General features: G+C 35.9%; 1 protein-coding gene and 1 long non-coding RNA gene across 2 annotated transcripts; one reads left to right on the forward strand and one right to left on the reverse strand.

Annotated features, from left to right (window-relative positions):
• Positions 1–1,797: 1,797 nt before the first annotated feature.
• On the forward strand, positions 1,798–4,080 carry LOC108174258 (WAT1-related protein At1g25270-like). Its single transcript, XM_070827100.1, has 7 exons — positions 1,798–2,061; positions 2,223–2,282; positions 2,488–2,604; positions 2,748–3,003; positions 3,116–3,274; positions 3,481–3,632; positions 3,739–4,080. The coding sequence occupies exons 1-7, from the start codon at positions 1,853–1,855 to the stop codon at positions 3,878–3,880; spliced, it is 1,095 nt and encodes a 364-aa protein (XP_070683201.1). The 5' UTR covers positions 1,798–1,852; the 3' UTR covers positions 3,881–4,080.
• A 915-nt stretch (positions 4,081–4,995) lies between these two features.
• On the reverse strand, positions 4,996–5,951 carry LOC139198277 (uncharacterized). The gene is made up of 4 exons (XR_011583647.1): positions 5,808–5,951; positions 5,662–5,710; positions 5,472–5,519; positions 4,996–5,053 (listed from the first exon to the last, which is right to left on the reverse strand). It is a non-coding gene; the product is annotated as an uncharacterized lncRNA (long non-coding RNA).
• Positions 5,952–20,717: the final 14,766 nt, after the last annotated feature.

Raw genomic sequence — 20,717 nt, forward strand, 5'->3', positions numbered from 1 at the left:
TTCAAGGGGACAAGGTGCAAGAGTCGCCTAGCTATCAAAAGTTTTTCCCTCAAAGTGGTACTGTATTAGCAAGAACTAGGATCTTGATTTGTAGCAGCTTTGTCACAGCTTAAAGACGGTTAAGCAGAAAGAAATAACATTTTGTTCGATTGATTGATTTAGCTTGGCTTTCTTTTTTAGGAAAACTAATAAAAAGAGCTTGAAAACTTTGAGTTTTAACGATAAAGACAAAATAAAAGGTAAAGTGAATAGTATCAGGATTGACTTTTTAATGTAAAAATATGGTTTTTTTGTTAAAATGAACAGTATCAGAAGCTTTTCGTTAAAGTTCCCTTGTTTTTTTCGTTGGTTTTATACTAAGTAATAATATTCTGGCTTCCACATACCTAGGCTTCAAAACTGTTGCTCATGCATTTAAACACTTACACTTTGGTTTTTTCTCTTTTATAAGCAGAAAGAACTACTTTAACTTAGATGTGGATGAGGTAAGGTGGTTCATATATATATTTTTTTATCTTGTAAACTTTAACATCGGGTTTTGTTGGAACCAAATTTGCACATGGCGTTTAGTGGAGGTGTGCAAACTCGACTACCTGTAAAATAGTAAACAACCCAATTGACACTATGGGGGTACAAACCAAAAGCTCTCCGACGGCCAAATTAGTAACAACCTAAAACTCAAGTAATTGGTAAGAGAATAAGCAAAGTACGTAAATCCCACTACAAATTGTTTATCTCATCATCATTGTTTCTCATCTTTTACCAAATAATTAGGTAAACATGCCCTCAAACAATAAATACTACCCTTCCACCTAGCTGTAGTGACCACTTATCTCTCTCTTCGGCAGTGGTCACATTATACATTTATCTGAATTACTATCATAACACATTAGATAAGAAGATTAAGGAAACCATTGAGGAGGATATACATACGCATTATACCTGATTTAGATTATGCACGTCTTCTAAATTAAACTCCAAAAGCTATCCTTATATGGGCACCAGAGACAATGTGAAAAAAGAAAGAAAAACCCCCAGTTCAAGTTATTATCGTTCACTTGTTTAAATTGAATCTTATAGATGGAACCTTGAGACCTTCCAAATTTGACAGAAGGGTATTCAAATTATTATTTGTCTCTGGAAAGGTTTTTCCAAATTAAATTAACACAAGTTAAGAAACCCTTTCAATTATTACGATTGGAAAATGGACGAGTTGAAAATTCATCCATCACAAAAATTTATGGAATCACCCCGTATTTTAAACACACTGAAAATTTTCTCTTATAAAAAGCTTTAATATGATACTACGAAAAAATAAAGAGTTACTACATGACGTAGAAATAACTGTGATGATCGGTATAATACACGCGCAATCTTTGAGAAGGAATTCACTTTGCATGGTTCTTTCAACAGTACAAGTGGGTCCAACACTGGCATCTGCCAGAAAATTCACCCTTATAAGGAATTCACTTTGCTAGTTCTCACGACTCCAATACTCTCATTTCGGAAACTTAAAAGTGGTCGGACACTTAATATTGTACCCTATCCTCAATATACACGCGCAATCTTTAATAAGGAATTCACTTTGCATGGTTTTTATTGAGGACCATATAATGCATCCCATCCTCAGTATTGTACATTTTCCTAATACTACAATGAATATCGTACAATTTCTCAAAAAACAGTATAAGTGGTCTGACACTGGAAACGTATAGAATTACCGGATGTTATGCTTCCTCAGCGCTAACTAGCTCGTTCTCATGACTCCAATTACTCTCTTTTCGGAAACGTGGAAAGGATTTGAAACTCGGTTGGGTTAGCAGGATATCTTAGAGAGAGAGAGAGAGATACGATGGGGCAGAGAGAGATGTGTTGCAGTACTAGTATAGTGCAAGGGTTGAAGCCAGTGATGATGATGCTGGTGGTTCAGGCGGCATATGTAGGGATGAATATATCTTACAAACTGGTAGCAGAGGTTGGAATGAATTTCACCGTCCTTGTTGCCTACCGTAACATGTTTTCTGCAGCCCTTATGCTTCCTCTTGCCCTTATATTTGAAAGGTTTGTCAATGATCATGATCTCTTCGAAATTAATATATGATAATATGCTCTCTGTCTCTGTCTCTCTCATCTCTCTCTCTTTCTCTCTCTCTCTTTCTCTCTCTCTCTCTCTCATTTCATTTAGCTAACTATATATTGTTATTTAACTTATAAAATAACAGGAACAGGCCCAAACTTACCTTAGGTATCCTGTTTCAAGGTTTTATCTCCGGATTATTGGGGTAAGAATGATAAAACATATTCAAAAGTTATTGATTTCCCTTTTGCATGATTTTTTTTTTTTTTTTTTTTTTTTTGCTCTTTTATAATATACCTTGGAGATAAACAAGAATTTCTAACAAGTTTAGTTTGATGTGTTTTAGTCATAATTAGTGTATTTCAGTTTTTATTTTTATTTTTACTTCTGTATACGTTGAATTATTGCAGGGCAACCATGGCACAAAACTTTTACATAGAGAGCTTAGGCTTAACATCGGCAACATATGCCGTAGCCTTCAATAATCTTATTCCAGTCATCACGTTCCTCATAGCATTATGTTTTAGGTACGTACTTGTACAGAAGTAATTACTTAATTAATTAAACATACTTGTACATAAGTAATTACTTAATTGATTAAACAGCAGTTTCAGATTCGAATATGTAGATTTAGACTAATATGAAAATTCGGGTTAAAATTAATTCTCAGAATGGAGAAGTTAGCCATTGGGACACGCACGGGGAGGGCAAAAGTTGTGGGTATATTGGTTTGTGTAGGAGGCACAATGATCTTCACTTTCTATAAAGGCCACGAGATTGTCATTTGGTCGACGGACGTAAACCTTTTACGTAAATATTCCCACCAAAACAGCCACGTCTTGCACAGAAACACTCGCACTCAGTTGCTGGGCTCCGTCTTAGCACTCTGCAGTAGCATCTCTTTTGCACTGTGGCTGATATTTCAGGTTATTAATATATTAATATATATAATAGTAACCAGCCATGCATTCATAAATTAATCCGTATGATTTGTTTAATATTGTGTTGTAATATTAACTTGGTGTATATACAATACAGAAGAAAATGACTAGGGATTACCCTTGCCAGTACTCAAGTACGGCCATGATGTCTATCATGGCATCAATCCAGTCCACTGCTTTTGCCCTCTGCAGGGAGAGGGACTGGAGTCAGTGGAAGTTGGGCTGGGACATCAAACTTTTCACGGCAGTGTATTCGGTAATATGACTGACTAGGCTCTTTCCACCATCTGTATTTAGCTTAGCATGCCCTGCATTATCTGTATTTAGCCATAAGCAATTTTCTGCTGCGAATCCTTGTGAGCTACAGTTTCTCCATATCCTGCCTTATCTTTGTATTTAGCTTACATCCTCAGTTTGTCAAGACTATAGGTTGAGCTGTTCCATATGTTTTATATGATGTAGGGAGTCATTACTTCGGGATTGGTTCTTACTCTGACCGCATGGTGTGTGCGCATGCGAGGGCCTTTGTTTGTGGCTATTTTCAACCCTCTTGGCCTTCTGCTGGTGGGCTTAGCTGCGACGTTGTTGTTAGATGAGAAGTTACACTTAGGAAGGTAATTTACTTTGTTCTTTTTTCTGGTTAAATTATAAGGGAGAAAAAAAAAACAGAAAACTGCATGAGAAATATTTCTAATATCTCAATTCTGTTATGCCCTGCAGCATATTAGGAGGGGTTTTAATCATCTGTGGGTTATATATGGTTTTGTGGACTAAAAGAGAGGAACTGAAGACGATGACAGAACAGCCACCATCAGTACTTGAAGAGTCCCATTCTATTAGCAACATCGCCAGTGAGCAGTGATAGTACTTGTGATGAAATCAGTTTTTTTTTTTGTTAAGAGTGATTATGTTAGTTGGTTTTCCATTAAGAGAGGTTATGTTAGTTTTCTGTTAAGAGAGATTCTGTGGCAACTCTTGGACAAAAGTTTGTAATGCTCATTCAGTTGAGCTTAACGCGGATGATAAACAACTCTTTCTCCTCTACAATCCTTCATTTCTTTTTTTCTGTTGTTCATCTGCTTTTCTAAAGCTTCCACCTCTACTCCTCCTAGACCCTTGGTGGTGGCCGAACCGAAAAGTATAAACCGAATACGGAACCGATCCCTTTTCAGGACTACATTTCTAAAACCAAACTGAAATAAAATTTGGTATTCCCGATTCCAGTATTCTCGAATTTGTTTTGAATTTTTCAGTACGATTTTGTAAACTGCGGTGGTAGCGATGGCTGATTCATCGGTGGCTGATTCGTCGTGGTGGTGATGAGGGCGGAAAGGAGGGTCGAGAGGGAGGTGAGTAAAAGGAGAGGAGATAAAAGGGTAAGTCGAGCTGGTGGCGGTGAAATCTTATAAAAGGAAAAGATGGTTGGCTGCTTGGGTCTTAATTAGTATAAATAGAAATGTTGCATTATAGTTTCTCACTAGCACTGATGCCCGTGGCGATGCTGCTGGTCATCAACACTGATATTATTTTTTGAGTAAGATATGACATTTTAATTATATAATAGAAAATGATAGAAGACAGAAATTGTAAAAGGGAAGTTGATCATAGTAACTCTTGAAAAAAACCTACTTGGCAAGGATGAAAAATTGGTGAAAATGGAAACGATCAACAAAGAAATGCAAAAAAAAAATTAGTAACCTAATTTATATAGCCCTAGGATGAATTATGTTAATTTGTTTATATAGGAGTATAACAAAAGGATGGAACAAAACAGGTTCATACTTGAGAACAGATGTAATTTTGCACATTGCATATATGTAGACTAAGGAGAGTCGTAACATTCCTTGTAATTTGTACAAATTAGGATTTTCATTCAAAGAACTATTATAAACACAGTTAAAAAAAAAAAGTGATTCAAACTTGTTCTTCTCTTAAGGAAATTACTCACAGTAGAGATTCTGAATGGACAAAGTTTTGGCTTCCCTTTCTGGCTATACTTGATTAACTGGGAAACTTTTTTTAATGCAATGAGTGCCTTCACGAGGGAGCGAGAGGAATATTAGGTGAAAAGTATTGCCAAATCACACAGAGATCAAAATCTTGAATGTATATGTTTAACCCTATCAAAGTGAGTGTGTGAAAGGGTGTGGTCTGCAGAATGGGCAACATTTTCACTGCTAGAAAGTTGGAAACTAAACTTCTACACAGATATTGGGTTTTTATTAATTCCCTTCGGGAATCGAAAAGCAAATTGTTCGAGTAATGCAGGTAAATTCGATATACATATGCGTTGATCTATGTAAGACAGTTATAAGTTATAATTGTATTGTCTTAACACAAAAATGATCATAAATGTAAGTGTCCATATTACGGAAGTAAGGGACTTACAGCAATTGCTATGAGCTCTACTAGCAATCACTCCAAGTACCATATTACGGAAGTAAGGGACTTACATCAATTGCTATGAGCTCTACCAGCAGTCCCTCCAAGTGGCGCAAGGGCTAAAATTATAAATAAGAAGTAATTTAAACAGTTTAACCTAATAAAATATTGTAATTTAAACAATGCCTGTATATTCAAACATCCCAATACAGGAATGAACATCCAACAAACATGCGCATGAAAATAAACGGCATTACTCACCCATTGAGTTGGACCATCAAACTGGAGTGTTAGAAGGATCATCATGTACCTATGAAACCCAAAGGAAAATCTTAGCAACCCCAAAGTCTGAATGCAAGCGTGAATAGGTATGCGTGTATGAATCTATTCTTAGTGAAGAAGACTACCTTAAGAAATATTTGCATCTACAGTTTCATATGGCCATACAACTAAAAGCACCGCATAGATAACAAACTCCAGCTGCACCACAAAAGGAATATGATCTTTCTCTCAACTTGTATTTGCAGTTGTTACTATAACATTTGCAGACAGCATACATAAGCACTTATTCGATAATTCTAAAGAAAAAAAGCACTTATTTGATAATGCACCAAATCCTATCCAAAAACCAAAGGGGTGCCATGTCCCTAGATTAATAGAGCATCTTTCTTTGTTCCGAAACAAACTGCAATTTGGCTTTGGTAAAATAGAAAGATTACCAGATACCTCGGGCAAAATCTCGACTCGGTTCCATTATTCGAGCACTTTACTGTCCTTTTAGTTCTATCTCTCAACATGGGAAATACAATAAGACAGTAAAAACAAAAGTTAGTGATAGCTATTACATAGTGAAAGAAAATAAGACATTCACATAGTGATAGCTATTTACTGTCCTTTCTCAACATAATCTCGACTCTATTCCATTTCAGCATATATATACATATATATATATACACACACACTGAATTCTGAAAGCAATGAGAGAAATATACCTTTGGGGCGTTGATGCTAGAAGGGTGAGTGAGGGATCTAAGACGTTTGAGAGCAGGAATTTTTGAGCAATTTGTGCGAAAAAGTTGAAGAGCTTCGAACAAAATGGAGTGAGTTGGCATGGGCTAAAATAAAGAGGATGAACTCTAGAAAGTAGAAAATGTTGTTGTTCAACCAATCTCAAAAGTAAAGAAACCATACTATTAACATATAAATAAGTTTTATATATCAATGTTTACATGTACGTTGTTTGAGAAGGTAAATCAGCAACATATACAGTGATCAACAAATTAACAGCAATAAACTGCTCATTATTGAAATATACATGAAAGTTGTCATTCACATGATCCAAATGGTAGTTAAGTTGAATAATTGCAGCAAGCAAACAAATAAAAGACTTAAAAACTGGAAATGAAAGCACGTAACATTGAGTTTTAATAACCGGAAAGGGACCCTCTTTAAGCAGCTCCACAACAGCATTTGAAACACCCCAACCCCATTTTTAATTAAAAAATTGTTTTAAAGCCTAAATTGGTGAGCCCAATAGCCAACCCCCTGATTTTTTTGTCCCCTGAGCCCTCATCTCTCTCAGCCCTCTTCTCTCTTTCTTCCTCTTCTTCTTCCCTTTCCCTTAACTCTCTCTTCCTCTCACCCGAGCTCTCTCTCCCTCGTCTCTCTCCTTCTTGTCCTCCCATGAGCACACACAACCATGCCATCTGCTGAGGACATCACCATCAAAACCTCTGCAATTCTCTCTCCTGTTGTAGAAAGCACGACGAAATCCCAGGAGCCTCCGGCGAGCACCGCCCCTTTCGAGGCCATTTTCGGCCAAACCACTGCGAGTTGGCCGGCATGAAAGGTATCAATCTCTTCGTCTCTCTGAGTACTACAACTTTCCTTTTGTTTCACCCAATTTCGTTGAGTATTGAAGAAGTTATATTCATTTGAATCTTACCCAGTTTCCGGCAAGTCTGACGGCTTTCGAGGCATTTTCCGGCCAAACCACGGCGAGTTAAACGTTGTGCGAGGTATCATTCTCTTCGTCTCTTCGAGGGATACAACTTTCGTTCTTGTTTTACTTGATTTTGTTAAGTATTGACAAAGTTATGGCCATTTAAAGTGAGTGTGGATTTCCGGCCGAATTCCAGCCTTCTTCATCTTTGGGTCCGGCGACCCACCAAAACCCAAGCCCTTTGGGCCTTCCTTGCCGAGCCCAACCCTTTTGGTTGTGAGGCCTTTGGGCTGTGTGTGTGTGTGTGTGTGTGTGTGTGTGTGTGTGAGTGTATGTTGTGTGTGAATTTGGGCTTAAGCACAAACCACCCCCTTTGGTACCAAACCTATCCAAAACCCAAAACCCAATAGGTCCTAACCTTATTTAACCTAAACCTAAACCCTAATCCGGATCCAAGCCTAAAACTCGTTTGACCGTTGACCTCGGTCAACGTTGACTTTAGAGTTGACTTTTCGGGTTTTCGTCCGGGACCCTTCTTAGGGTAATTCGACATTCTGAATCCGTTTCCAATGTCTGTTTTTCCAAATTCAATCGTTTAAGTAGAGTTTGACTAAATGTGCTATTTATTTGTTTAGGGGCAATTATTGTGACGTTTCCGTCTTCGCTAGTAGCGCAGTTTTTTACGGCTAAGTATTGTGAGTGGATCCCTTTTAAAATTTCATGATTTTATAATTTAATTGCATAAATGATTAGCATGCCTACAAATTTATGATTCGATTTATGATAAGTCTGTTTACTGAATTTATTGATTTTCGTCTCGTATTTTTTATGAGGAATTAATTGTAAGCCTATTTTGAGCTATATTTTAATTAGGGAACTTTAACGAAAAGCATCCGGTATTGTTCACTTTAACGAAAAACCACATTTTTACATTAAAAAGTCAATCATAGTACTATTCACTTTACCCTTTATTTTTGTCTTTATCATTAAAACTCAAAGTTTTCAAGCACTTTTCATTAGTTTTCCTTATTTTAATATATCGTATTTTCTATAAAAATCATGATCTGGTAAACTATCTGATGGATGACGATAGGATGCTAGAACATGTTTTAGAAACCCTTATTTATAGTATAGACAATGGATGATTTTATACTATGAAGTGGTTATTTATGAGAGGTGTAACTATTTGTACGTACCTAGAGGACACTATGCCGCCTGGGGCGAGGATCTAGTGTTGGCATTTAGGCCAGGAGAAATAATCCCTAGCTACGGGCTGAGGGACATGGAGCAGATATTGGGTCGGGAGTTGGTAATCTCTGGCTACGGGCGTAGAGACCATGGAGCAGGTATTGGGCCGAGAGTTATATTTATTCGGTGATCTTTCTAGCATCACACCGCGCTTACGAGACGATCTATGATACGTTTACTGTTTTGGATTTCCGCGATATGACTTTTGAGATATTTTGGCATGCTAGGATTTTTATTAAATACATCACTTATTATGCTAGTAGTTTTCATTATATATAAACTGTGGAGGTTAATACATTGATAACTGTTTTATTATTATTGTATATATGAACTAGGTCCACTCACCTTTGTTTTGCACCCTCATTCAGGACTTAGGATCAAGGCACCTAATCCCGACGTCAAGACACTTCTGCAGCAGCATCTTTGAATCCTCTCGATGTAGGACCCACTTCTTTATTCATTCAATTTTATCTTAATTCTTTTTAGTGATTATGTTTAGTTGTATGCTCTGAACACGTTCCTAAATTATTAATTCATTGTATTTTAAATTCATAACCCTTATTTATTTTATATTCTTAGCTTTTGTATCAATTAATGGCTTTCATCACCCTCGGGTGTCGGCCAGTACGTGTCTATCCTGGTATTCGGGGAATATTAAGGTCGGGACGTGTCAGCATTTATACTTGGACGATGAGCTGCAAAACAGAAAAGAAAACACAAATTAAACTAAAAAATATAGAATTTAACACTAATCCAAGGATTAAATATCAAATATAAAGTCATTAGGATTGAGACCTTTGCATTGAGGAATATCTACTGCATTATGAGTTCCTAATGATAAAGCCCAATCAGGGGGTTTTCCGGTGAGCCACAAACGGCTAACTTTGCGAGACACTGCCATCCCCACGAACACCAAACCCAGATAATATCAAGATCAAAACTAACCAATACCAGAAAGATATTTCTTTTTATTTAAATTTTAAGAAAAGGCCTAAACTTTACGAAATTAAGGGGAAAAAAAAGTTAAGTAAAGCGCCAATTTGCAACTGTCAAAAGTGAAATCTGAGACTCCAACTGTCTTGAAGAACTTCGTCGCCTCATCGATGACCAGACGGTGGAGATTGAACTCGTGAGTACATTCGGAGCAACTGATTATACACCGAACAGAAAACAAAATCAAGTCGAACAATAATTATAAGAAAATAAACTAAAAGGGATTTGAGCTGGGAGTTACGATTCGAAGTGCGGGCAGTGGAGGGCGTAGGTTAGCGACGGCGGATGAGGGTTTGAGCTAGGGCTCAGTGAGAGAGAAGGTAGTGCTAAAGGCACTATTTGTCAGCCAATCATATAATAGCAACAAAAACAACGCTAAAATTTTCTACACACATAAAAAGAAATTGACACAATTTATCCAAGTGTAATTTCAGCAGAGGAAAAAAAAACTAATATAAAAATCACATGACCAAAATTAATATAAAAAAAACTAATATAAACAGAACAGAAACAAAATCTCAAAATCCAAGTAAAATGAAGAACAAAAATCACATGACCAAAATTAATATTAAAAAAAAACCCAACATGCATGAAAGACAAATAATCGGTGAAAGCAAGAAATCCATTTGCAAAGAAGGTTTTTGTTTGCGAACCTCAACAACTGGATCATGTTAACTGCAAGGCGAGGAGAAGAACCAAGCCGGATAAAATTGAGCCAAAGCTTCAGAAAGCTGGATCTTGTGAACAGCAAGGGCTTGATCGATGATGATTTCTATGATTTCACGGCTGCGGAGGCAGTTAGAATCCGCGAGGCACCAAAAACCGTCAGCGAGAGAGGGCGAGTTCGAGAGCAATAGAAGAGAGATCTGTGAGAGACCATCGGAAACGAAGGGAAAATTCCGGAAGATACAACCCAAATAGAGGGTGGGTCGATGATGGAGCGGAAGAACCATTGAGGACAGATGCGTGGTCATCAAGGGAAGAATCGTCCTTGCAATGTAGAAAAGCTGAAGGAAAACGTTGATGGAAAAATTTTTGGAGGGCAAATGCGCCACTTTACTGTTAATGAACAGTACCACCCGAGTTTTGATTTTATTATATATAAATTTGGGATTCGAGTCTCTCTAGCCTTAGTTTTGAGGTAAATTATCATTAAATTTTAATATAATAAATTTATTAGTTTGGTTCGTATTAAATCTTTTTTTTAACAAGCAATATTATTATACTAAGAGAGGGGGTAGGCTTATACAGTTATACTGAGTTAACAATAATGTGATTCAAATTTTTCTTTGACGAGAATCGAACCTAAGACCTCTCACTTATAAGTGGCAAGAATCATATTAAATCTTAAACTCACAAATTCTAAATTGAAGTGGTCGGTTCGGGATTTTCGGGACTTTTTTCTAGCCCCTAGTCCTTTGACATCGATATTGGTTTAGTAATTGCTCGATAAGATTTTCTAGTATGGTTGAAGCAAATTTTGTGAACTTCATCAGTTCCATGTTAATCAAAAGACATAACTTTATTTACTTGGAGAAGTCAACATGATGAATTGTTGGATGAACAAGCACCAATGACTCAGTCTTCCTGTAAATGAATTTATATTCCCTAATCCGTTATAAATATCTCATTACTCTTTTTCATGCTAACCAATGTGCAAATCTAGGGTTGGATTGGAATCTTAGTACACTGCAACAAAATGAAATGTTTGATCTTGTGCAAGTTTGTGCATTAATGAAACTCCCAAATGGTAATGCACATGGCTTGTCTTGCATCTCAGTATTTCTATGCCAATTTGAGGGCATTGCTTCTTGCTTAACTTTTCTTCTTTTTCTCTGTTTTTTTTTCCTTTCCTCTTTTTTGTTGAAGTTTTTTTCCTTTCCTTTTAATTTATTATTATTTATGGGAGTAGGAGAATTCGAAACTATTATAATAATTTAGAAGAGCAAGGAGTTTCGAACTCGAAACGTATGGGTGGAAACTCAACACTCTATTCATTAGGATATTCAACTACATGCAAACAAATTTATTATTGCTAAGGGGAGGGAGAAAATTCGAAACTATTACAATAATTTAAAGAGGAGGGTTTCGAACCAAATATACATAGGTGAAAATCCAACACTTTATCTACTACGATATTGGGTCACATGCAAAAAATTTGATGATTCTTTCTCTTTATTTTCTTTCTAACTAGTCACGAATGCCCCGCACGATGCCACGGGATAAAAAACCATACTTGATGTGTATTATATACAAAGGATAATACTTGATATGTTATGTATTACATGCTATTTACATACCAAGGTTAATACTTTATGTGTATTACATACATACAAAAGATTTGATAGATAGTCTTATTAAAAATCGTATGAAATCTACAAACAATCAAATTGAGATACATAAGCTTGATCTATGCTTACCCCTCTTGACTTTGAACTTGTCTGCATACTTTACAAAAATTACAGATTAAATTAAATAAAACAAAATTTCATCTGGGTACTTATCAAAATCGAAACAAAATCTAACCACGTTGATTGGTTATATCATTTGGTATTAATAACTAGTAGAAAAAACACTTTGCGTGACGTAGGTACCTTCGTCCTGCACTAACCGCCGCGCCAAGGCAGTGACGGTAGGGCTTGCACAACGAATAAGTAACATGCGTCGCGCAAAGCCACTTTGCGCAACGCACGTCCTGCATCTCGCAAAGCCACTTTGCGCAATGCACGTCCTACATCGCGCAAAATGGCTTTGCACGACGTAGGACGTGCGTCGCGCAAACCCTTTTTTTTTGTTTTGGTTAATTTTTAATAAATATTGTAATTAAATTCTAAACAATAATTAATTAACCAATCAAAAGTATTTAATTATAAGATATATGAAAATGTACATGCAAGATGTCCAAACAAAAAGGAAAAAACTACAAGTAGTCTTCTAGGTTTGATACATTAGGCTACTGGGTATCAACAGGACGAGGTGGCTCTGAGGTTGAAGGTGGAGCAAGATGAAATGCTGGTAGCGAGATTTGGAGGGTGGAGAAGTAGCCTCAGTAAAGGGTGTAGGCTCCCCAATCAATGAAGCACTCACAGCTGGAGCAATAGATGCTGATAATGTGGGAGGCGCATTGGTCACACTCAGACGACAAGTGATCAATTGCAACATCTATACACTTTTTGAACCATAAAAATATAACATTAGAAACTAATCCTTTCTTGTATTTGAAACTAGAAGAAAAAGCAAAGAAAACTGACATGAGGAAATTAAAGTTACTTTTGCATTTCCATGAGCCATTACAAAAACCTAGCAGATCATCCAGTTAGAAAAATGTGATTCAAAAATGTGATTCAAATCCTCTAAAAATGTGATTCAAATCCTGTTAGATCATCCAGTTAGAAAAACCTAGCAGATCCAAGAGCAAAGAAACATAAACAGGTGAATATTAATGATGACGATGATCATAATAATTTTTAAAGAGTTCACAACAAAAAATAGTGATTGCTAAATCTGTATAATGAGATAAATCCACATGGATGGAGAAAACCCATAACAAGTTGGGATCAAGTCACATAGGTTTTACCTTGGAAACTGAATACTAAATGAACATTCACATGCTCCTTGTGAAGTGGTGGTTTCATTCTTCCTCACCTCCTATCACTTCCACCTTTTCAGTCAACAGAGTGATGTTTGTGAAGAGAAACTCTGCACAAAAGAAAACACAACAGATTCGGAAAATGTTTCACTCACTAGATATGCAAATTGACTAAAACTAGTTATCTATATATGTGTGCTCGGGTGCACTCTCATCACATAACAGCTGCAATGCAAACCAACTCATGGAGGCATGAAATTTCTCATGTATGACAGTAGAAGATGAATGATGCCAAGTTTATGATATGCAAGACAAGCGACAATTTGTAGTTGAATGATTAGAATGCTAAGTGAAAGAAGCGTGTTTCTTACCGGTCTTCTTGGTAAACTTATAGCCTTCGCACTGACATAGGTACGAGGGGTGGGCACCAAGCGGTTCCTCAGGCATTCCCGTGTCTCCTAAGCCAACAAAAATGTACAAAAAAATTTGTATCAATACGAAATTAATACTCTGTTTTTCCCTTTGAAACAACAAATCTTAATTAGTTATCACACAACCATCAACATTGCTTACAATTCCCAAGTCATTGAAAATTCTTACATAACATATTGCTTCAGTTACAAGCTTTATGGCTTCATCCCCTCTGCATCAAAGTAAATACCCAAAAATCCAAATGGGGACGTCACTGACTCACTACTAATGACCATATAATATAATACTATTATAGGCATAAAATATGCAAACGCTATAAAAAATGCTATTAAAGGCATAAAATACTATTTGATAGCATTTTTAAGAAAAAAAATGCTACAAATGAATGCTATTACCTATTAAAGAGGGTTTGTGGTGTAGTGATAAACACACGGTGGCTCAATTCGAACTCCCCAACGATGCCCCCGCCACCAATTCCTTGGTGCCATGATGAGGGAAGTCATACCACCTACTCCTACACTGTAGAAAACTATCCAGAAATTCATGCAACGATGTATCACTAGCCACTGACAAGAATGGGGTAGCAGCAACACAAAAACAGTGAAAATATTATCAAGAAATTGATTATTCAGTGTGAAGTTTCCAGCTTTTGCAAGTCAAGATGTAAATGACATAGCAGTAATTTTACCTTGTCGCCGAAACCATAGGTTTAACTTCAGAAAGCCATAGAGCTCTCTGTTAAGAAGATCCACCACTCTCCCCAACTCCAAGGCGTTCATTCTGCCTTCGTCGGCGCCGAGCCCAGCCATCACCGCCTCATCCTGGGGCAAGTAATTTACAAAATTGCCAACCTAAGCTCTGCAGCGGTGTAAGTTTCAGCATTGGATTGCGGCTTGGAGATTCGAGTGGCGGCCCGTCGATTAGAACGAAAGGGGGAGAGACAACCAACAGAGTAGTGGTGGTTGTTGGATTCGAGATTGTGAAGAGGAAAGAGAGAGGGAGAGGATGAGCGAGAGGGAAGATTTGGGGTTCACGGAAAAGAGAGAGGGAGAGGGAAGAGAGAGGGGTTCAAGAGTTGGGGTCCAAACTTGGAAAAACAGCGCCTATTTTTCAATATTGCACCACAAAATCATCACAACTAGCGCGACGTAGGTATACAATTTGACGTCGTGCAAGGTTTTTTTTTTTTAAAGAAAATTATTATAAAATTACTGAAAATGTGACTTTTCTCCTTTCAAATTCAATTTTTTTTTACATAAACCCCACAATAATATATTTTTCAAACAAAAACCCACAATAATTTTTTTTACGTATATATCATTCAATTTCATAAGTGTTATAAGTACAAAATAAATAAATTAAAATCTACTTAGTAAACATATATATCATTCAATTTCTTAAGTGTTATAAGCATTGTACGAAACTAATTTTAACGATCCAATCGTCAAACTTGTTTGTATATACTTCGAGATCGCATACGCCAAAAATCGCATAAAACAAACATTCAGATATCAAGTAACATGACAAAACTTTTCGACGGTTATAAACGAAAAATCACAATTTAACGGTTATTTTAACTCCGATTTTGATGATTTTTTACAGCTACAATCCTTGACCCTATATGAATACAACGAACTAATTTGATCGTCAATTTAAAATATTTACACAAGTGGATACCATAAAATCTTATGTTATACTTGATGAAAGTATTAATAAACTCTAAGGGTGCGTTTGTTGCATCGGACTGTCTTGGAGTGGCTTAGTGAAGCGTTTGGTGCAGTGTCGAACTAAGAAGCAGGATAATGAAAATAGTACTGTCACCAGTTTGATGTTTGCTCAGACTAGGACTACATTATTGTTCTATTTTAATTGCTTTTTTTATTAAAAATATTATTAAAATTATTAAAATTAATAATATTGGATTAGAGTGAGACTCAATAAAAACCAAATTTTCCTGCCAACAAAAGAAACATACATGATTCAAGAGTAGCATTGTTCCAAACATGAATATAACAAAGTGTTCTCCCAACAATCGACAAGGTGTAGGATGCTTTTCTTAATTATTCACCTTTGGTTTAAAGTTGTAGATTAAAGTTAAAGGTGTTGGTTTATACTTGTATTTGAGTAGAACGAAAATTATGTCTGACAAGTTCAGTTTTTTACTCAATTGTGAAATAATTACTTGGAATTGCTCTTGTATGTATAAGCCAATTTCAGTCCATACCATGACAATTGCACTCAATCTCAAGACCACAATGATACGAGGCACAATGACAAATGGATAGTTGCGCATTGATCATTGCTACATTTGGATTCCTAGCACGTAAATCGGCTTGCTCCACCTAGTTTGAAGAAAACTAGTAACAGTATGCAAAAGGAAGAGATCATGAACAATTTATGCATTTCTAGGCTAGTAATAACAATAATCATGTGTATGGAACTTTTGTTTTGTCTAATTATGTGCATATATACATATATATACTAGTAATTATACAACATCCTCTATTAACAATATGCAAAAGAAAAAGCATGGAGAAGACGGTAAAACGGCATCGGAAAGGGTGTGTTGAATCGCTGTGCACGAAGGAACGGCGCTCCAAATGGAGTGTTGAATCACTTAAGATATTAGAATTGCCCTACATTACACAAGAACAAAAGTTTATGAGACATTACACAAGAACAAAAGTTAGGAAGAAGTAATTACTAAATGGGATTCCTCTTATAGAATGTTGCCCTACAAGCTGCAAAGAGCTTGCAAAAGAAGTCAAGAAAATGCATGATGATTTCCATAATCTTGCTCTTGATTATTGCATTGATCATCGTACTCTCTATTCTAAAGCCATGGAAGAAGTAATTACCACTGCATGCAAGGTTCACAATCTTATCTTTCATTAATCACATACGTCTCACTCTATGTTATCATTACTTATAATAATTACATGTGCAAGGCTGTCAAATGTTCAGATTCAACCAACTCAACCTCCAAATGTTGATTCCGATTTATCCAACCTATATTTAATGGTCAAAACTGATTTCAAACAATCCTGACATCTTCATCCTTGCTTACATATTGTTTGGTACATCACCTTTCAAACTACCATGCATGCCTTCCTAGCCAACATATGAAAATCTAATTCCCATAAAACTCATGCATTGTGTACAAGTGCACTACAGAATTAGGCATCTTAAACATTATGACTAGGACTCAGAAGGCAGAAGGAAGAAGACATCACACATCATGTAAGGCAACAGGTTACCTCATGTAGAGAACAGAATTAGGCATATCAAACATTATGAGTATGCCATCGCTGATAAACCATTTAAAATTTAACAGATGGAATCAAGATCCCCAGGTTCAAATGGAATCAAGATCCCCAAGTTCCCACTTGCCCGACATAAAATTTAATAAATTGACAAACTCTAACATGTAAACCTTAACTAAATCGCATTATACAACCTGCAAACACTCAACTTAGATTCGGAAATTCAACATCTTTCAATAAACCCAGATTCCATAAATAAATAAAAAAATAAAAAAACAGATGGAAAAAATTTAGATACATAAAAAATGCATCTTACAAACAGTAGTCGCAAATTCAAAAGAACCAAAGAGAGAATGAGAAAGAGAGAGACAGAGAGACAGAGAAAGGCATCTTAAAAACATTATTCTTACAACTATCCATCATGAACATATTGCTCATAAGATGAGTGATTACGGGAATGATATGTATACATCGTACTGACTAAAGAGTCAAAGATGAGAATAATTGAGGGTTTATTCTATGTAAGCTAATAAAGAGACAAAAGATTTTATGCCTTGTATAAAAACCAATGCATTGGATATAAGCCAAATTCATTGTCGTTCAACTCCTTAATCCTACAAGAAAATGTTGTTTTATAATTAAACTCTTTCTTCCTCCAACTACTAGGTCCATAATGTTTTATTTTTCTGTGCCAACACCCCAAATATGGGAAAGGACCATAGAAAGCATTCAAAACTGCCACTTTTGCATACCATAAACTAATCTGACCTTTCCTTTTGCCAAAACGCGCTACCAAAGATCACACTGATTTTCCAAAAAGGTATAAGTGACGGCTATCATTTCCTTTCCACATACATGGTATTCATACCCCCAATCTTTTCTTTCCAATATAAATTGTGTAAGTTTACCTAGTTTATATTATCATGCATTTTCCACCTCGAAAAAAAAAAATCTAAAGGTGAGCAGAAACAAGAACTATATCATTTTAAAAAACCTAAAATATAACATGGAGATAAAGAAGAAAGTTGGGGTTGGGTGAATAGAAAATAGCTGTTTGTGGTGTTCAAAAACATCAATAAGTATATATTAAAAAACATACATATACACACCGTTGCAGTAAGTTTTGGCTAGATTTGGCAGCTGATAGTTCAAATCATGAATAAGTATTATAAGTAGCAGCCAATCTTTACACAATCGTTGGCCTGTTGTATACTTAGTTTGCCAGAAAGTGAAAACACTGGTGCATGACCATGTAGGATGTAATTCCTCTCACTATCAAAGAAATCGAAAAAAGGAACAGAAAGAAGGAAAACTATATAATGTATAGGAAGCAACTCAACTCATTTCTCAAATCCAATACCAAAATCCAAAAACTCTAGTCCAACCTAATACCAAAATCTGTTGAAACTAGACCTAAATTACAAACAAAAGGTTTTGCATCCGCCCTTACAACAACAATTTCGTGATGATTATCATCATTTTGGGACTGAAAATGGCATAAAATCAGAAAACCCCAAATTATAATCTCAATTTGACCCTAAAAATCAAAACCCTAACTTGTTCAAGTGCAGAGGTCTATTATTGAAAATTTCTCAAACCCAAAACACCTAAATCAAATAAAGCCTAATAATATCACGATTTGCAAAACAAATCGAAGAAATAATGTCGGATTCGAAGTTTACCAGACAAGAGGAGCAGATGAGGGCGAGCAGGACATAGAGATGAGGATGAGGAGGACGACAATGAGGGAGGAGGCCGTCGACGACACTCTCTCGCAGGATGAGCGAGGTTCTCCCTCGCAGGAGCGCATGCGGTCTTACGAATCCGGGCGTTTTTGGGGTGCTTTGCTAAGAACTCCTAGCGAGGGGTTTAATCCTTGCAAGTCGGATCTAAGAAGGTTAAACAAACACCCCCTAAGTGTTAGGGAATCTATCGTTTTGATGGAATATGCATTGTACGAAACTAATTTCAACGATCCAACCGTCAAACTTATTTGTATATACTTCGAGATCGCATACACCAAAAATCGCAAAAAACAAACATTCAGATATCAAGTAACGGGACAAATCGTTTCGACGGCTATAAACTAAAAATCATGATTTAACGTTTGTTTTAACTCTGATTTTGATGATTTTTTACAATTACACTCTTTAACCCTATATGAATACAATGAACTAATTCGATCGTCAATTTAAAACATTTACACAAGTGGATACCACAAAAGAAAAAGGCAATGCAAGAAGCCTAAAAGAAAAGCAAAAAGGTAAAAATAAAAAATAAAAAAAAAAACTTTGCGCGACGTAGGTAAGACTGCGTTGCACAATTTTGCGTGAAGCAGTCTTACCTACGTCTTGCAATTTTTTTTTCCCTTTTGCTTATGAGTATAAAATAAATAAGAGTACTACTAAACCCACTCCATTGTCTTATTTTCCCACCCACATTATAAATTCACCCACTATGAAATATTAAAAAATTAATATGTTATTTCTACACCTACCATTATTCCTAAAATAACCTTTAATATATCTAAATTCTTTTTTGATTTAAAAAATATTAAAAAGAAACAATCAACCTCTCATACTCGCCATCGAAGAGAGCAAAACAGAAGGGGGACGAGGAGAAAAAAGCAGGGGAGAGACAGAGAAACGGGGGACTAACAAACTAAATGATCGGAGAATGATGTGAGAAATAGGTCGGAGGTTGGATGTCTTTCTCCTAGTACTCTCCTTCGTGTGGGTGCATGTGCTGTTGGATTTGGTTATCTCCAGGTTGACCAACACGTAAGTCTCGGCCCCTCCCTCCTTCCTCTGCAATTCACAGTCTTAGTTCATTCCCAAAATCCCTAATTCCATGAGTTGAATTGTGGCTTTTTTTTTTTTTTTTTTTATCAATGTTGTTAGAGATCTCCAACTTTCCTGATTCAATGTTGATGGAGACGGGGGATAGAGAAACAGGGTAGGGAGAGGAAAAGTTTGTTGGGCCTATTTTAGTTTTTATTTTTTTTATTATAACTACAAGAACATTATAATGAATTTATAAATAAGGGTCTAAAAGTCTTTTTAATGAGAGTAAAAATATGTCATTAAAATTTTTATAAAAAGACGGGTGAAAAAATAAGACATTGGAGTGGGCTTAGTACCACTCATAAATAAATTAAAATCTACTTAGTAAATATATATACCATTGAACTTGATGGGAAACGCATTGTACGAAAGTAATTTCAACGATCCAACCATCAAACTTGTTTGTATATACTTCGAGACCGCATAAGCAAAAAATCGCAAACGAGAAACATTCAGATATCAAGTAACGGGACAAACCGTTTCGACGGTTATAAACGAAAAATCACGATTTAACGGTTGTTTTAACTTTTATTTTGATGATTTTTTTACAGTTACACTCTTTAACCCTATATGAATACAATGAACTAAATCGATCGTCAATTTAAAACATTTACACAAGTGGATACCACAAAAGAAAAAGGCAATGAAAGAACCCCAAAAGAAAAGCAAAAGGGCAAAAACAAAAAAAAAAAAACTTTGCACGACGTAAGTAAGACTGCGTCGCGCAAATTTTTTTTGTTTCCCTTTTTCTTATGAGTACAAAATAAATAAATTAAAATTTACTTAGTAAATATATATACCATTGAACTTGATGGGAAACTCATTGTACGAAACTAATTTCAACGATCCAACCGTTAAACTTGTTTGTATATACTTCGATATCGCATACACCAAAAATCGCAAAAAATAAACATTTATGTATCAAGTAACGAGACAAACCTTTTCGACGGTTATAAACGAAAAATCACAATTTAACGGTTATTTTAACTCCGATTTTGATTTTTTTT

This window comes from Malus domestica, chromosome 08, assembly GCF_042453785.1.
Source record: "Malus domestica chromosome 08, GDT2T_hap1".
Lineage (NCBI taxonomy): Eukaryota > Viridiplantae > Streptophyta > Magnoliopsida > Rosales > Rosaceae > Malus > Malus domestica.